Raw genomic sequence first — 18,250 nt, 5'->3', positions numbered from 1 at the left:
TAACTTTAAACGACAACATAGAACCTGCCTCTACCACTTCTGCTGGAAGCTCTTTCCACACAGCTACCACTCTCTGAGTAAAGTTCCCCCTCATGTTACCCCTAAACTTTTGTCCTTTAATTCTCAACCTATGCCCTCTTGTTTGAATCTTCCCCACTCTCAATGGAAAGAGTCTAACCATGTCAACTCTATCAATCCCCATCATAATTTTAAACACCTCTATCAAGTCTCCCCTCAACCTTCTACACTCCAAAGAATAAAGACCTAACTTGTTCAACCTTTCTCTGTAACTTCGGAGATGAAACCCAGGCAACATTTTAGTAAATGTCCTCTGTACTTTCTCAATTTTATTGACATCCTTCCTATAATTCGGTGACCAGAACTGTACACAATACTCCAGATTTGGCCTTACTAATGCCTTATACAAATTCAACATTACATCCCAACTCCTATACTCAATGCTCTGATTAATAAAGGCCAGCAAACCAAAAGTTTTCTTCACCACCCTGTCCACATGAGATTCCACCTTCAGGGAACTACGCACCATTATTCCTAGATCCCTCTGTTCTACAGCATTCTTCAATGCCCTACCATTTACCATGTATGTCCTATTTTGATTAGTTCTACCAAAATGTAGCACCTCACATTTTTCAGCATTAAACTCCATCTGCCATCTTTCAGCCCACTCTTCTAACTGGCCTAAATCTCTCTGCAAGTTTTGAAAACCTGCCTCATCATCCACAACACCACCTATCTTAGTATCATCTGCATACTTACTAATCCAATTTACCACCCCATCATCCAGATCATTAATGTATATGACAAACAATATTGGACCCAGTACAGATCCCTGAGGCACACCACTAGACACCATCCTCCAATCTGACGAACAGTTATCCACCACTACTCTCTGGCATCTCCCACCCAGCCACTGCTGAATCCATTTTTTGAATAGCTTTTTTGAACTATGCTCCTGAACTGTGGAAGACAATTCCTTCAAGTATTAGGGATGCAGACTCAGGTGACACTTTCAAATGCCTGCTCAAAGCCATTTAACCTTGCTTTCAATTAACATCATTTTCTCTTTCAATTACATGCTTATTTTTATATATTTTTTTCATGCTTGTACTTTTATTGCATTTAAAGCACTTTGAACTACATCGTCTGTAAGTGCTCTGTAAAGAAAGTTATGATATAAAGTTTCAGTTAGCTGCAACTCAACCTCCTGACTTGAACACAAAACCTCCATTAATGAAGTAAACTATGGCATACACCTTTTTTAACCAACTGATTTGTGGAGCCACTTTCACGGCCACACAGTAACTGAAATGCCACCATGCACATAGCCTTCATTGCTGCACAGCTCGAATTTTCTTTTATGTAATGTTAATATAACTTTGAAACACGCTGTAATTATGTGTTAATGAATATTATCCACAAATTTTCTAAATAACATACATAATCTTTACTTTGAAACATTTTTGAGGCTCAATGTATTTACATTGTCAGTGTTTCAAATTGCAGCACTGTTACAAATTGTAACAGTAAACACAGAATGGAAGTTAGTAGCTCACTGTTAGTAAACGGCTAACCTGCTGAATGCAATGTTAAAGATTTTCTTTGTTGTTCTGTATTTCATTATACCCTTCGATCAATAAATAAAATCTAAAGTATGTGAGTTTTCAATTTTCATTCTGAATATTCATAGTATGCATATTACAAAAAACATTTAAAGTTCGCACAGTTTTCAGGCAGTGTAATAATTTTCTGCACAGGGCAATGGTTGGTCCATGCAGCTGTGTTAAAAATAAATTGGACACAATGTTGACTTGGACCCCAAGACACCTCTTAACAAGACCTCTACTCATCACCATCATGTTGTATGAGATCATGTTGTATGAGATCATGTTGTATGAGATCATGGTCTTGACCGTGATTATTCTTGGCAAATTTTTCTACAGAAGTGGTTGCCATTGCCTGGGCAGTGTCTTTACAAGATGGGTGACCCCAGCCATCATCAGTACTCTTCAGAGATCGTCTCCCTGGCCTCATTGGTTGCATAACCAGGACTTGTGATGAGCAGCAGCTGCTCATATGACCATCCACCACCTACTCCCAAGGAGGACCTGCAGACTAGAAGAGGTCAGGAGCACCTCACACCTCCTTTGGTAGAGACGCATCTCCACCCCGCCGCCCACGGCACTCTTAAAGGTTCCTTAAGTGAACACCGTTGAGCACCTTTGCTCCGTCTGCAACAAGCACAATTTCCCAGCAGCCAACCATTTTAATTTCAATTCCCATTCTAACCTGGGTGGCAGGGTGGAGATATGTGTCTACCAAAGGAGGTGTAAGGTGCTCCTCAGCTTGGTCCATGGCCTCTAATGCCAGCATGAGGCCCCCCTTTAATTGGAGCAACATCTCATATTCCATCTGGATAGCCTCCGACCTGACAGCATGAACATCCCTAATTTCCAGTCATTTCTACCCCCCTCCCCTCTTTATCTACTTCCCATTCTGGCTCCCCTCTTACCCCTTCTCTTCTCCTCACCCGCCTATCACCTCTCTCTGGTGCCCCATCTCATTTCCTTTCTCCCAATCTCCTCTTCTAGCTGATTCCTTCTTCTTCACTTTACCTTTCCCACCTATCACCTCCCAGCTTCTCTCTTCAACTCCCTCCCCTATCCGCCCACCTTCCCCCTCACGTGGTCTCACCCATCACCTGCCGGTACCTCCTACCGTTAATTGTGCACCGTCTCCAATCCCTCACGCTTACCAGAGTCAAATTCCATCTGACATTACTCCGGCCACATCTGCAACAGGTCCATACCCACTGGATAATCTTCACTTGGGTAAACTTTACAACCTACACAATCCACGACACCACCAACCTCTGTTCAACTAGTTCCCGTCAGTAGTGTGAGCGCTCGAGTGTGGCATGATGTTCCCCTAAGCCGTCGTGCATCGGTGAGGCCTCAGGTGGCTGGAGAGGGCGACACAGGGTCAGTATAAACGGAAACACTTGTGCGTGTTCATCGTGAGGGGACAGATCGGGGTCAGGGCCCAGTGGCGTAGAGTACCAGACAGTCATAGTCATACTTTATTGATCCTGGGGGAGATTGGTTTTCGTTACAGTTGCACCATAAATAATTAAATAGTAATAAAACCATAAATAATCAAATAGTAATATGTAAATTATGCCAGGAAATAAGTCCAGGACCAGCCTATTGGCTCAGGGTGTCTGACCCTCCAAGGGAGGAGTTGTAAAGTTTGGTGGCCACAGGCAGGAATGACTTCCTATGACGCTCTGTGTTGCATCTCAGTGGAATGAGTCTCTGGCTGAATGTACTCCTGTGTCCACCCAGTACATTATGTAGTGGATGGGAGACATTGTCCAAGATGGCATGCAACTTGGACAGCATCCTCTTTTCAGACACCACCGTCAGAAAGTCCAGTTCCATCCCCACAACTTCACTGGCCTTACGAATGAGTTTGTTGATTCTGTTGGTGTCTGCTACCCTCAGCCTGCTGCCCCAGCACACAACAGCAAACAGCTGACTGGGTCACTTCACTGCTGCCACCTTCCTCCCCCTTACTGCCCTTGTGATGTGTCATCACCTTCCACCAGCTCCACTGACATCTTGGTCGGATGTTTCTTTGGAACATCCTCATAACCTTACCAACATGGGTGTCCCTACACAGAGCTGAGCCCCAGAGGCATCCCCTTGGCATCTCAGGAACTCCAGCCTCTCCACCACGGCAGGGTGACGAAACTCGCAGAAGGACATTAACTAAGCCTGACGCACCAGCTGCCCACACACCCGACGGAGGAACTATGGAGAAATACGTCTTTCAGAAGGCAGTGAGAGGGAGAAACATCCCAGACACATTACTCCCCCCTCACCTTGCCAGAGCCCCCCCACTATATAAAGCTCCCCAAGAACTCTCACCCCTCCTCCTCCCCACCCTTCCAACAAAATCACTCAAACCTGCAAATGGACCCCGCAAGCATCAGCTCAGCACATCACGGAAACCGGCCTCCCCTCCGTGGACTCTGCCTACACATCCTGTTGCGCCGATAAACCACCAGCATCAAAGATCTCACCCAGATTCGTTTCCCTTCTTCCATCGGGCAGACACGGGAGCCTGAAAACACGCACCTCCACACCGAAGGAGGACTTCTACCCTGCTGTTATTTGGCATTAGTACATTATCACATGTACCAAGCCCTGGTGAAAAGCTGGTCTTGCACACTGTTCATACCGATCAGATCATTACAGAGTGCATGGATGTGGAACGAGGTAAAACAAGAACAAAGTGTCACAGCGACAGAGAAACTGCAGTGCTGGGAGACAAAGTACAAGATCATAATGAGGTAATCGTCAGGCCACGAATCCATCTTGTCATGGACGAGGTCTTTCAATAATCTGATAACAGCAGGGTAGAAGTCGTCTTTGAGACTGCTGGTATGAGCTTTCAGGCTTTTGAAACTGGCCAGAGACAAGCCAGGGAACGCCACAGGTCACAGGCCTCCAGAAACAACCCTCCACCATCACCCACACAAGAAAGATCCTGCAGATGCTGGAAATCCAGAGCAAGGCACACTAAATGCTGGAAGAGCTGAGGAGATCAGGCAGCATCTACGGAAGGGGAATAAATAGTTCATGTTTCTGGCCGAGACTCTGACTATTTATACCTCTCCATAGATGCTGCCTGACCTGATGAATTCTTCCAACATCTTGTGTGTGTTCCATGATAAAACTCAAGAGCACAATTAGGCTATTCGGCCCATCAGTTCTGTTCCACCCTTCGATGATGGCTAAATTATTTTCCCTCAATCCCATTCTCCTGCTTCACTCAGTAACCTTTGATGTCTTCACTAATCAAGAACCCATCAGCCTCTACTCTAAAAACACCCAATGATTTGGTTTCCACAGCTGTCTGTAGCAATAAATTCCACAGAGTCACCACCGTTTGGCTAAGGTCATTTCTTCTCATCTGTGTTCTAAAGGGATAGCCAGAGGCTGTGCCCTCTGGTCCTAGAATCTACCGTTACTGGTAGCATCCTCTCTGCGTTCACTGTCTCCAAATCTGGTCTGTCTAATGTCTAATAAAGCCTCAGCATTACATCGTTTCCTTTATATTCTGCTCCTCTCGAAATGAATGCTAACATCGCTTTGCCTTCCTCACCACTGACGTCAGCTGACAACTTTTCACAAATATCAATGGCAAAGTAAGCCGGCAAATGGGAGTATAATATCGGAAAATAATACTGCCCACTTGGAAAGGAAGGAACCAAAAAGGACAACAATCATTCTGGAAAAGTGTGAAGTGATTCATGTTGGAAGACTGAACTTGAAGGCAGTGTACAGTGTTAATGGACAGATCCTTAACAGTGTGAGGGGATCCAGGAGTACCCCTATTAACTCTCTGAAGAGAGACAGAGAGAGACATTTATCATTGATGGTTTGTTTGTAAAGGAGAGAGAGACAGAGTTATTTACCACCGATACGTTGCTTTTAAAAAGAGAGAGAGAGAGAGAAAGAGAGACGAAGATTAACGGTTGGACTGTCACTTTAAGGCATTGGAAGTAACTTTGGATTTCTACTGAGTTTGGAGTTGGAGACAGCACCGAGCAGCTCGAAAGTTGCTATGGTGACCAAAGACAGATTGCTGACGTTACTTTCAAGGACTTATTGCCTGCTTGTGCATTTCTTCACAAAGGAAGGAGGGACTCTTTGAATGACAGGTGATGTTCAGCCTGGTGGGATAAATGAGAGGTCAGATGATACAGACCTCAGACACATGATCTGGACACTGAATGAGCATTGTTGTGACCGCAGAGAAAGTGGCTTTGGGGAGGCGGATCGATCCAAATTGCTATTCCATCGGTGAAGAAGGGGTTGACCGGTGGGGAGTTGTCTATGTGTCCACCCTTGCCGGGGTGATAGCTCCACCACAGGAAAACCGGTCCCCCTGGTTAAAGTCACAGTCGGTGACTTGTGAAGGATTTCGGAGGACGACGAGAAGATCAACGGCATCAGCTCACCTGAAGACTCAAATCTCTCTCTCTCCCTCTCCCCATCGCTATTCAACTAAATACCACAAACTGAACTGAACTTTACTCAACATTGTAAGACTGTATCTTTTTACCCCTAGACTTAAAGAAGCTTGATTTTCATACATATATTTCCACACTTACTGATTTACGTACTCATATATATTCATTGCTAACCTTTGTGATTTATTTACATTGATATTACTGTATTGCGTAGTTCCTAATAAATATTAGTAGTTTATAGCAATACGAGACTCCAAAGTGGTTTCTATTTCTGCTGGTTTCATTATCCCCATCACGGCGTACGTGACAACAGTGTACAGTGTTAACGGCCAGATTCCTAGCAGTGTACGGTGTTACCGGCCAGACTCCTAGCCGTGTACAGTGTTAACGGCCAGATTCCTAGCCGTGTACAGTGTTAACGGCCAGAGTCTCAGCAGTGTAAAGTGTTGGGAAAGATTGTGGTGGCATTAGTAATGATCTCTCAAAAATCATTGGACTCTGGCATGGTGTCAGATGACAGGATAATTGCAAATGTTATTTCACTCTTTAAGAAAGGAGGAAGGCAGCAGAAAGGAAATTATAGACCAGTTAGCCTGACCTCAGTGTTGGGAAGATGTTGGAGTCAATTGTCAAGGACGAGGTGATGGAGTACTTGGTGACACAGGACAAGATAGTACAAAGTCAGCATGGTTTCCTAAAGGAAAATCTTGCCTGGCAAACATGATGGAATTCTTTGAGGAGATGACACATAGGATAGATAAAGGGGATGTTGTGCATTTGGACTTGCAGAAGGCCTTTGACAAGGTGCCACATGAGGCTGCTTATGAAGTTAAGAGCGCATGGCATTACAGGAAAGTTCCTAACATGGTTAGAGCATTGGCTGATTGGTCGGAGGGGGTGAGTGGGAATAAAAGGATCCCTTTCTGGTTGGCTGCCAGTGACTAGTGGTGTTCCACAGGGGTCGGTGTTGGGACCACTTCTTTTCATGATGTATAGAAATGATTTAGATGATGGAAGATTGGTGGAGGAGCATGTAGTGTTGAGGAAATAGGTAGGCTGCAGAGGACTTAGACAGGTTAGGAGAATGGGTGTGAGAGTGACAATTGAAATACAGTGTTAGAAAATGCATGGTCAGCAGTTTGGTTGTAGAAATAAATGTGCGGACTATTTTCTAAATGAGGAGAAAATCCAAAAATCGGAGATGCAAAGGGACTTGTGAGTCCTTGGGCAGAACACCCTGAAGGTTAACTTACAGACTGAGTCGGTGGTGAGGAAGGCAAATGCCATGTTAGCATTCATTTCAAGAGGTCTAGAATACAAGAGCAGGGATGTGATGTTGAGGCTTTATAAGGCACTGGTGAGGCCTCACCTTGAGTATTGTGAACAGTTTTGGGCTTCTCATCTTAGAAGATACGTGCTGGCATTGGAGACGATCCAGAGGAGATTCACAAGGATGATTCCAGGATTGAAAGGGTTATCATACGAGGAACGTTTGATGGCTCTGGGTCTGTACTTGCTGGAATTTAGAAGGATGAGGGGGATCTCACTGAAACCATTCGAATGTTGAAAGGCCTAGACAGAGTAGACGTGGAAAGGCTGTTTCCCGTGGTGGGAGAGTCTAGGACAAGAGGGCACAGCCTCAGGATAGAGGGATATCCATTTAAAACAGAGAAATGCAGAGAAATTTCTTTAGCCAGAGGATGGTGGATTTGTGGAATTTGTTGTCACATGTAGCCATGGAGGCCAGATCATTGCATGTATTTAAGGCAGAGATTGATAGGTTCTTGATTGGATACGGCATCAAGGGCTACGGGGAGAAGACCGTGGTTGAGCAGGGGGAAAAAAGGATCAGCCACGACTGCATGGCGGAGCAGACTTGATGGGCCAAATGGCCTAATCCTGCACCTATGCCGTATGGTCTTAATGGCCAGATTGTTAGCAGTGTACGGGGTATAGACTATAGTGTTAATGGCCAGATTCTTAGCGGAGCAATGAGCAGGGAGATCTTGAGGCCCCACATCCATAGATCCCTCAAAGTTGCCTTGCATTCTGATAGAGGCATAAGCTGGTTAAGAAAGTTGCCCTTCGTTAGTCAAAGGACTTGCGTTGAAGAGTTGTGAGGTAATGCGCCTGGTTAGAGCACACTTGGAATGCTGCATTCATCTCTGGTCACTTCATTATAGGATGGGGGTGGAAGCCTTTGAGAGGTTGCAGAGGAGGTTTACCAGAATGTCGCCTGGATTAGATAGCATGTCTTGTGAGAAAAGGCCAAGTGAGCTAGGGCTTCTCTCTTCGGAGCGACGAAAGACGGAAGGAGATGAGGTGTATAAATGACGAGAGGCACAGACAGCATCTTTACCCCAGGGTGGCAGTGGCCAACTGTTTAACAGGACGACAGTTTAAGGTGAGTGAAAAGGATGTCAGAGGTACAGTGGATGTATTTACACCGAGAGTGGTGGCAGCCTGGAACGCACTGCCACGAGTGTTGGTAAAGCCGACGCACGGACATTTAAAAGATTCTCAGATAGGCACATGGATCTAAGAGAAATGGAGGGTTACGCAGGAAGGAAGGGGTAGATCTCTCATGGAATCAGCACAACGTCGCGGGCAGAAGATCCTGTACCATGCCTGAAGAAATCCACCATTACATCTAAAAACCGGGAAGACACTGCACTCAGAGATACGCCTGGAGGAGATCTGTTCACGTGAGCTGCGTGACGGGAGAGCGGCCTCCACTGTGCCGCGGAGAACAAGCGGCCACTCTGAAAGGAGAGACTGAACAACGAAAAGCCCCAGCCGCTGACCACGGCCGCCACCTACTCTGGTCCACACTGCACCAGATCGACCTCTGCAGCACCAATGGAGTCGACTCGAGTGAGGGCACTACTCGCTATACTGTGCTATGTTCTGTAATATTAATTAGACCACAGAAGCAACCCCCCACTGTTACCACAAAGCCAAAGTTCTTGTAAACGTCCCCTGTGCTCTTTCCAATGTCATTGCCACTAACTGGACTCAGAACACACAGACGTTTACTCTTCAAACATTCTTCATTTTACTTGTGCACAAGAAGAACAAAGTGGCCCCCGTCACCACATTGTTCTGAAGTCTGAACAGAGAAATGCCATTTTTATACAGAACTGACTAGCAGTTACAGATATTGACCACTGTGTATGCTTGTGTTCCTTTCTTGCAAGATCAGTCACTATTCACAATTCGGGTATTAAAAATCGATAGAAATTACAAGCTGACAACCGATGACATTTTGAAGTTAGTAAAGGAGTTGCTGAGTGCATTTCACATCCTTCCGTTATTCCTATCTTGCTTGTCTCCAGCACCGCCTACAGTGTAAGGGAAGCCACATTCTCAAAGATCTTTCCAGCAAAGGTCTCACTTTAGAGGCCAGTTCACTTCGCCGCATTACACACCACTGCAGTCACCCCGGCCTATCTCAGTTCGAAGAGCTGGGTTGACGACTACTGCCCCAGGCTATCCTTGCCTGGACGTTGTCTACCCTTGCCTTACTGCAACTTCCACACCAGTTTAGTGGCAGCTTTACTCCAGTAGGGACAGCCAGACCTGAACAACGTGCAAATGTCTTGTGCTGTCACTCAATAATCTGCTCAGGGACTGTGGGGAGAGGGTGGTCTCACCTGCCCGGATTAGTCTGTCCAACCTGTCAGCCTTGGCCCCAGCTCGGCGGCCGAGGCGGGGGCTGCGCATCACGGGGGTGGAGGCAGGCGAGGAGGGCTCGGAGGTCGGCTCGGCACAGAGGATGCCCTGCTGCACCAGCAGCTCGGTGGCGCACATCAGGCAGACGTTGTGCGCGCAGGGCAGGATGACAGGCTGCTTGAACATCTCTTTGCACACCGGGCACATCAGCTCCCGCTCCATGTTCTTCATGGCGGCCTGCAGACAGGAAGGAGAGTCAGAGGGGGTGCACCCTGCTGGGAGTGATCTCCTCCATGTGTCCCCGCTTCTCCCTCTGGCCCCCTGTGCCCCTCCCTCGGCTCTGAAACCCCTCCGGCCCACCGCACCCATCCCCATCTCCATGATCCCCTTTAGCCTTCCCCTCCTCAGCTCAACGATCAAAACTACCCTGACTGTGACCACCCCACCATGGTATCACACCCCGTCTGTTCACCTCTTCCCATCTGTGTCCCCCACCCCCCCACTCCTGTCCTTGCGGCCCTCCCCATCTCCATGAAGTCCTTCCTGCCCCTGGGTGACTCCACCACCCCTGCGATCCCCTGCACCCCATCCTGGCCTCTGTTACCCCCTCGTCTTTGTGACCCCCCTCCAACCTGCCGGCCCCTACATGCCTCCCCGTCTCAGACCCCTACACTTTTCCCAACTCCGTGGCCCCAGAAATCCCTTCAGATACCTCCATCTCCGAACAGCCCTGCAAACGGTAACATTCAGTGTATAATATATGCAGGTGGATGTGTCTAAAGAGAAACTATTGACCAATCACATCCATGCCAGAAAGAAGCTTTAGTCTGGTCTTTGTGTAATGGGGTTCAATGGGAATGTTACATTAGAGAGATCATAAATTTACAAGTTATATAACAGAGACATGCATTAAAGTACTGCCGCAAGACGGCAACAAATAATAATTGTAACTCCAAAGACTGGCTTATTATTATCAGACGTACTGAGATACAATGGAAAACCTGTCTTGCATGCCATCCAGACAGATCATTTGACAAGTGCACTGAGGCAGGAAAACAGAATGCAGAATAGAGTGCCACAGTTACAGAGAGTGCAGTGCAGGCAGGCAAAGTGCGAGGGCCACGACCAGGTAGATTGGGAGATCAAGAATTCATTTCTTAGCGTAGGAGACATTCACTCAAGCATGTCATGACGGCGGGGTGGAAGCTAACTTTGAGCCTGGTGGTACGTGATTTCAGACTGTTGTACCTTCTACCTGTGGGGTGTATGGGGTGTCAGGGAGGGGTAGCACCTCTGGTGGGAGAACATGTCGCGTCCTTTTCAGGGCAGTTTGTCCACCTTTGGTCCCCACCTGGCACTCAGCTCTCACCTGTGGCTCCCCGTAGCTGTTTGCATGCGACAGCGGCCACACCCCGGGCAACGGCTTCGACAAGCCGGCTAAACCAGGTGAGGGTAGCCGACGGGTCTCAAACCCTCGGTGCGAAAGGGAGTTGTCTATCCCAGCATGTGAAGACAGACTCCGGCGGATTGAGCGGACGAGACCACTGGAAGGTCCAACGGTCAAGGAGGCGGTCTCTGCAAGCGTCGTGGAACGTGTAGAGCAGGACAAGACACAGAAGACGTCCTGGTCATCCACTGCGCCTAGTCCCATCTCCAGCCGTCTAGACTCTGTCTTGCCACTGGATCCAGATGGGAATTGGGAAGAGAGAGTGAGGCTGACGCTGCGCAACTCTCCCTCACTTAAATCCCAATCACGCGCTAGTCTCGACACCATCATAATGGTGTCAAGGTCCTTGTCGACATTGACGATGGATGAACACAACCTTCTGCCCGATGGAAGGGTGAGGAGAGAGAATGTCCGGGGTGGTGCCAGCTGCTTTCCTGAGGCATCGGGGAGGAGGCAGGAAGGGGTAGGTATGGGGGAATAGATCAGATCTAAGGGGCAAATACTTGGGGGTGACTGCAGATGCACTGGTCAATGGAAATAACTTACTGACTCGGAGATCATCCCCCTGAGCCCCAGATGCAGGAAATGTACACAGAATGATCTAATGGGATGAGCAATTGACAAGATGGCGCTGACTTACAAAAACTATTCAGATCCAACTTCTGACCCATCATCGCTGCAGCCTGTAATTTCCCTTTAAGGGTTGAACTTGACCTGTCTAAATGCAGTAGCCATCTTGCGATCGATGCCCTGACGAGCCCGAAAGATCCTCAGCGTTATTTATTTGCACAATGTGTCTGCTTTTGCTCACTGGCTGTTGCACAGCCATTCTGTACAGTCTTCAATAAATTCTATTGCATTTCTTTATTTTCCTGTGAATGCCTGCACAAGGAGTATGAGGGCAGTACACAGGATGCGAGGGGAGTACACCGTAACATACACGTACTCTGATCATGAATTTACTGTGACTTTTTGATACTGGTTGATGGATGAATATTTATCCTAAAAAATGTCTCATTAACCCCAGTTGTTTGCAATGGCAGTCCTGGATTGCAGGCACAGCTGGCGGGAGGGGGACAGTGGGGAGAGAAGGGGGTTGGGAGACATTCTCACTTGGAAATCTGATCTTGGACACAATGCCACATGTAATGTAGCCGTGGCCGGCTCACTGTACGGATCTGCTCATAAGCTTCATAGCTCCGGGAAGTACAGTCCCAGCTTCTCCAGAATTCCCGGGAAGCAGGCATCCCCTCCCCCTCAACCACCACCGCATCCTCATTCCTGGAATCATTCGTCATTCCAGTAAATCAAAATTCAGATCCAAATATAAACGTAGAAAAGCTGATTCCACGGACAGGATGCAAGTGAGCAGAGAGACACAGAGGGGGAAGTTGGCACAGAACATTCCTCCCTTGGGTGTGACTGGGATCTGGGACATTCCACCCTGGACTCATGGAAGATGGAGGGAGGAAATGCGGGGAGAGATAAAGATGCAGAATGGTTGGAATATTGAACGGGGTTTGGGTGAGAGGGAAGCCATCTAATCCGAATCCGAGGGGCAACATTCTACCCAGAGGGTGGTCAGTCTATGGAACAAGCTGCCAGAGGAAGTGGTTGAGGCAGATATGTTAACAATATTTAAATATACTTGGAGAGGTACACGGATAGGAAAGGTTTAGAGGGATACGGACAGGTACACTGATAGGAAAGGTTTAGAGGGATACGGACAGGTACACTGATAGGAAAGGTTTAGAGGGATACGGACAGGTACACGGACAGGAAAGGTTTAGAGGGATACGGACAGGTACACGGATAGGAAAGGTTTAGAGGGATACGGACAGGTACACGGATAGGAAAGGTTTAGAGGGATACGGACAGGTACAGGGATAGGAAAGGTTTAGAGGGCTAGGGGCCAAACTTGAACAAATGGAACTGGCTGAATGGGAACCTGGGTCAGCGTGGACCAGTTGGGCTGGACGGTCTGTTTCTGGACCGTATGTTCTGAGGGGCGGGGGGGGGTGGTGAGGTGGGGGGTGTATTGACTGAAGGTCCTATTCAAATAGCTAGCAGAGGCTAGAGGCTGAATGGCCTCTTGCTGTGCCCTGTAATCTGTGTGTACTAGTGAAATTCGGAACCAGTAAATCTCAAGTAATTATTCCAATTAATTAACTTCCTCCAACAAGGTTCTGGTGAAGGAAGGTTAACTAATTGGAATAGTTTGGTTCGGGGAGTACAGAGGCCAATTGGTCTAGTCAGTCTGTACTATCTCTGTACCAGTAGTTCCAACCCCTAGACCATTTACCCCACTGTACATTTCCCCAACACCCTCTCGAAGGGCCCTGAGTCCTGACCCCACAGAGAGTGTTCCAGATTCCAACCACAACTTCCTCCTACGATCACTCCCAAAATGCCCTACCCACCATCCCATCCTCTGCCGACATAGACTGCCACCACTATCAAGACATTTTATAGATTCAGACCCTCAAGCCCCTCGGGAAAACAGTGCCTGCCCTGCCCCACCTCTCTTTCACTGCAGTCCCCTTGTCCCAGGGACTCACTGCCTACAGCCCTCAGTAACATAACCCCACCCCAGGGGATTCTGCCCTCAGTAACATAACCCCCCCCCAGGGGATTCAGCCCTCAGTAACATAACCCCCACCCCAGGGGATTCTGCCCTCAGTAACATATGCCCCCCACCCCTGGAGATTCTGCCCTCAGTAACATAAACCCCCCCCCCCGGGGATTCTGCCCTCAGTAACATAACCACCGCCCACCCCCAGGGGATTCTGCCCTCAGCAACATACCCCCCCCCAGGGATTCTGCCCTCAATAACATAAACCACCCACCCCCCCCCACCAGGGATTCAGCCCTTGGTGACATAACCCCCACCCCGGGGGATTTTATTATTGATTTACAAACACAGCATGGTAAACAGCCCTCCCAGTCCAACGAGCCCAATTCCAGCCACGTGACCAATTTCCATACTAATCCCTGCGTCTCTGGAACGGGGGAGAAACCAGCGGCGGACAAAACCCACCGGATCACGGGGAGAATGTACCTGAACCCCGGTCACTGGCTCCTCTGCACACATCAACCCCCAGCTGTTCGGTGGGGGGTGGAGACAGGTTCTCGGTTCATCGACAGGCGCGTTGAGGACTGTGTACCAAAGGTGTTCAATCTGTGTTCACACACCAGAGTCCATGGATGAACCGGGAGATCCACTCCTACTCAAGTCCAGGACTGTGGCATTCAAATCAAATGACCCTGACTTTTATAAGAAGTCAAGGAACGACCCCATAAGGTCATTATGGTTTCCAAGAGACAACACCAGTCCGTGACCACAGGAAACCGCAGAGAGTTGTGGACACATCATGGAAACCAGCTTCCCCTCCGTGGACTCTGCCTCACTCCTCACTGTCATAGTCCAAGAGCCCACCCAACAAAGCCATCCTCTCTTCCCCACCCCGCCCCACCACCCGAGAAGATGCAAAAGCCTGAAAACTCATTCCATCAGGCTCAAGGATAGCCTCTACCCAATAGCCATAGTCATAGTGATACCTTATTGATCCCAGGGGAAATTGGTTTGCGTTACAGTTGCACCATAAATAAATAGTAATAATAAAACCATAAATAGTTAAATAGTAATATGTAAATTATGCCAGGAAATAAGTCCAGGACCAGCCTGTTGGCTCAGGGTGTCTGACCCTCCAAGGGAGGAGTTGTAAAGTTTGATGGCCACAGACAGGAATGACTTCCTATGACGCTCTGTGTTGCATCTCGGTGGAATGAGTCTCTGGCTGAATGTACTCCTGTGCCCAACCAGTACATTATGTAGTGGATGGGAGACATTGTCCAAGATGGCATGCAACTTGGACAGCATCCTCTTTTCAGACACCACCGTGAGAGAGTCCAGTTCCATCCCCACAACATCACTGGCCTTACGAATGAGTTTGTTGATTCTGTTGGTGTCTGCTACCCTCAGCCTGCTGCCCCAGCACACAACAGCAAACATGATCGCACTGGCCACCACAGACTCGTAGAACATCCTCAGCATCATCCGGCAGATGTTAAAGGACCTCAGTCTCTTCAGGCTATATAACACTATTGAGCAACACACACAAATGCTGGAGCAACTCAAGCAGGCCAGGCAGCATCTACGGAAAGGAACATTTCGGGCCGAGACCCTTCATCACAATGATTTCAAGACCATTGGTTAGTTCTCTTTTTCAATAAGGTGGACACTTGACCTCAACCTTGTTATGACCATGCACCTTATTGCCTGCCTGCACTGTCTCTCCAGCTGTTACCCTTCGTTCTGCATTGTAACTGTTTTACCTTGCTCCACCTCGGTGCTGTGTGATCGGTATGAACAGTGTGCAAGACAAGCCTTTCACTGTATCTTGGTCCACGTGACAACAGTAAACCCGTTTACCGACACTATGACCACTTTATACTACAGTGGATTTCTTTGTTCTGATCGTGGTCCTTCTCAAAAAAATCTCCTCATTAGTTTACATTTAAGTTTGATTATGACAGTATGTACTTCCACAGACAAATCTATTAAAATCCTGAAGTTCACAGATGACACGACTGTAGTTGGCAGGGCCGGATTTAGTGGGGCCAGGGCCCCCGTTGACATCGTAAAATGCTGCTGTATCAAGCAAAAAAAAGGCAAGAACAAGAGCAAAAGTCGTACTGGTCTAAATATCAAAGCTGTGGACCAAGACATTGGTTTAGTACAATACGTAGGCTATAAACTTACAGGCCTTAAGACGGAGGACAGAAAGTAATGCAAATTCTTAGTTTGAAGGACAGCATCTTGAGTAGTCAAAAATTGACCTAGGCTTAGTTGGCTTAGTAAAGTTCTGAGGGAGATGAAGTATGATATACCCAATCTTAAATCTTTGTTTAGCTATTGCTGCACATATTTCTCAAACAGTGCCAAAGCATTTTTATCTCGGTATTTTTCTCAACCGTGTGTTCTGAGAAAATAAAATAGAAATGAGAGACAAAAAGGCCAAGAGAGACGGCACTCTGGCAAACTAGGAAACTTGACAATACTCCATCAATCCTTTTGAAAAATGAGATCCAGTGCATACTAACCTATTGCTGTATTGTGTGGCTTGCAGAGTAAAGACCACTTATTACGTACTACGTTTGTAAACAGTCAATATTAGCCTGTTGCCACAAAAACAGGAACAGCACTGACACACAAGCCTAGATATTTACAAAGTCAGATGCTTGTTTTATCAAAATTAAAGCCTAGTTCTCATGGATTCCTTCGCACCAAAGTCCTTAATCCAGTTTCCGAACAAGATCACTTTCAAGTGACATCAGAGTAAGATGATATGGCCTGGCCCGTCCTGTCCCTTTGTGGATCTGAACCTACTCTTCACTAGCTTGAGCTTGGAGAAAGATCGCTCACCACTTGCATTTGTGACGGAGAATCAGGTAAAGCCTCAAAGCAATGCTTACATTTGGGAAGATGACCTGCAAGTTTTTTTTTTCTCTGAGGAAGCATAAAAGCTCTGTTACGGATGAAATATCTTTGCCACTTACAAATTCCCTGAAATGGACAATCTCCTCCACAAAGTCTAACTCCAGGTCAGCTGAGTATCTGCTTTGAAGATCAGATGCTCTCTTGCACCGAACTTGTACAGAGAGAGAAGGGATATTGTTTAGGATACCAAATGTGTGTTAAGGTCATTATATGATGCAAATCTGCAATCAATTTCTGCAAATAATCTATCCATCTCTGAGTATTTTCACAGTAGCTGAGAATTTTTCTCTGGCTGACAAGCCAACATCAGGTGTTGTGGATTCACCCAGAAAGGCTTTATGTTTTCTTTGTCATTGGGTGTCTTCTTTGTACATTTCTGAGACTGTTGGAGACATAGCTTTAGCTTGGGTCTCAAAAGTATCAAATTGATCATGCAAGCTTGCTGTGTATCCCCGTAGTGATCTCACCAAATCCACAGCATCACACAGGTCGAGATTTACAGCTTGCAATGCAACACTTGCACTTTCAAAGCGCTGAAAAAGGCAATGCCACAATTTGCTCAGAAAAGCTATCTCAAGCTTGTCCATTTTTTTGTATAGTGACCTTGCTTCATTTCTAGTTGCCACATTCTGTGCAATGCTCCTTAACGAATCTTGAATATTGGCATAATTTCCACACAATGCCTGTGTGGTTTCTGCGTGCACAGCCCATCTAGTATTAGATAGAGACCTCAGAGTTTCAATGTGCTTGTTCACATTAGGCTGAAGTCCTGCAGTCACCAACTTCCACCTAGAAGTTGACTTGGAGCAGAAGTTGAACACATTCTGCACGAAGCTGAAAAAAATCAGCTGTTTCAACACAACAGTTGACACTGTTGATTCCAACGAGAGTCAATATGTGCGCTGACTTCCTTGATGTGGGATTGTAAGTCTTTGTATGCACCGGATATATTTGCAGCATTGTCATAGCACGGCCCCCTGCAGTTGCTTAAGTCAATATTCATCTCTCTTAAAACACTGAGCACGGACTCACATAAAGCCTCCCCTGTGTGGCTCTCAATGGGTAGAAATCGTAAGAATCGCTCCTAAATGTTTCCATCAGTTGACACATTACATAAAATGAATGTGAGCTGATCTACATGTGCAACATCTGTGCTTGAATCGAAGCTAATAGAAATCGAAGGCAGTGGATGTTGTCTACATGGACTTCAGTAAGGCCTTTGACAAGGTCCCACATGGGAGGTTAGTTAGGAAGATTCAGTTGCTAGGTGTACTTGGAGAGGTGGTAAATTGGATTAAACATTGGCTCAATGGAAGAAGCCAGAGAGTGGTAGTGGAGGATTGCTTCTCTGAGTGGAGGCCTGTGACTAGTGGTGGGTCACAGGAATCAGTGCTGGGTCCATTGTTATTTGTCATCTATATCAATGATCTGGATGATAATGTGGTAAGTTGGATCAGCAAATTTGCTGATGATACAAAGATTGGAGGTGTAGTAGACAGTGAGGAAGGTTTTCAGAGCCTGCAGAGGGACTTGGACCAGTTGGAAAAATGGGCTGAAAAATGGCAGATGGAGA

General features: G+C 47.0%; 1 protein-coding gene across 3 annotated transcripts in view; it reads right to left on the bottom strand.

Moving 5' to 3' along the window:
* The window catches only part of LOC134343072 (tripartite motif-containing protein 46-like), an 81,124-nt gene that overhangs the window by 50,207 nt on the left and 12,667 nt on the right, over positions 1-18,250 (bottom strand). For all 3 annotated transcript variants that reach the window (XM_063041931.1, XM_063041933.1, XM_063041932.1), the window contains exon 2: positions 9,712-9,967. In XM_063041931.1, the coding sequence (XP_062898001.1) occupies positions 9,712-9,967 (256 nt within the window). The remainder of the gene's footprint in view (positions 1-9,711; positions 9,968-18,250) is intronic.

This window comes from Mobula hypostoma, chromosome 2 (genome assembly GCF_963921235.1).
Source record: "Mobula hypostoma chromosome 2, sMobHyp1.1, whole genome shotgun sequence".
Taxonomy (NCBI): domain Eukaryota; kingdom Metazoa; phylum Chordata; class Chondrichthyes; order Myliobatiformes; family Myliobatidae; genus Mobula; species Mobula hypostoma.
Note: the sequence above shows the minus strand (reverse complement) of the source record. Positions and strands in the feature narration are given on the sequence as shown.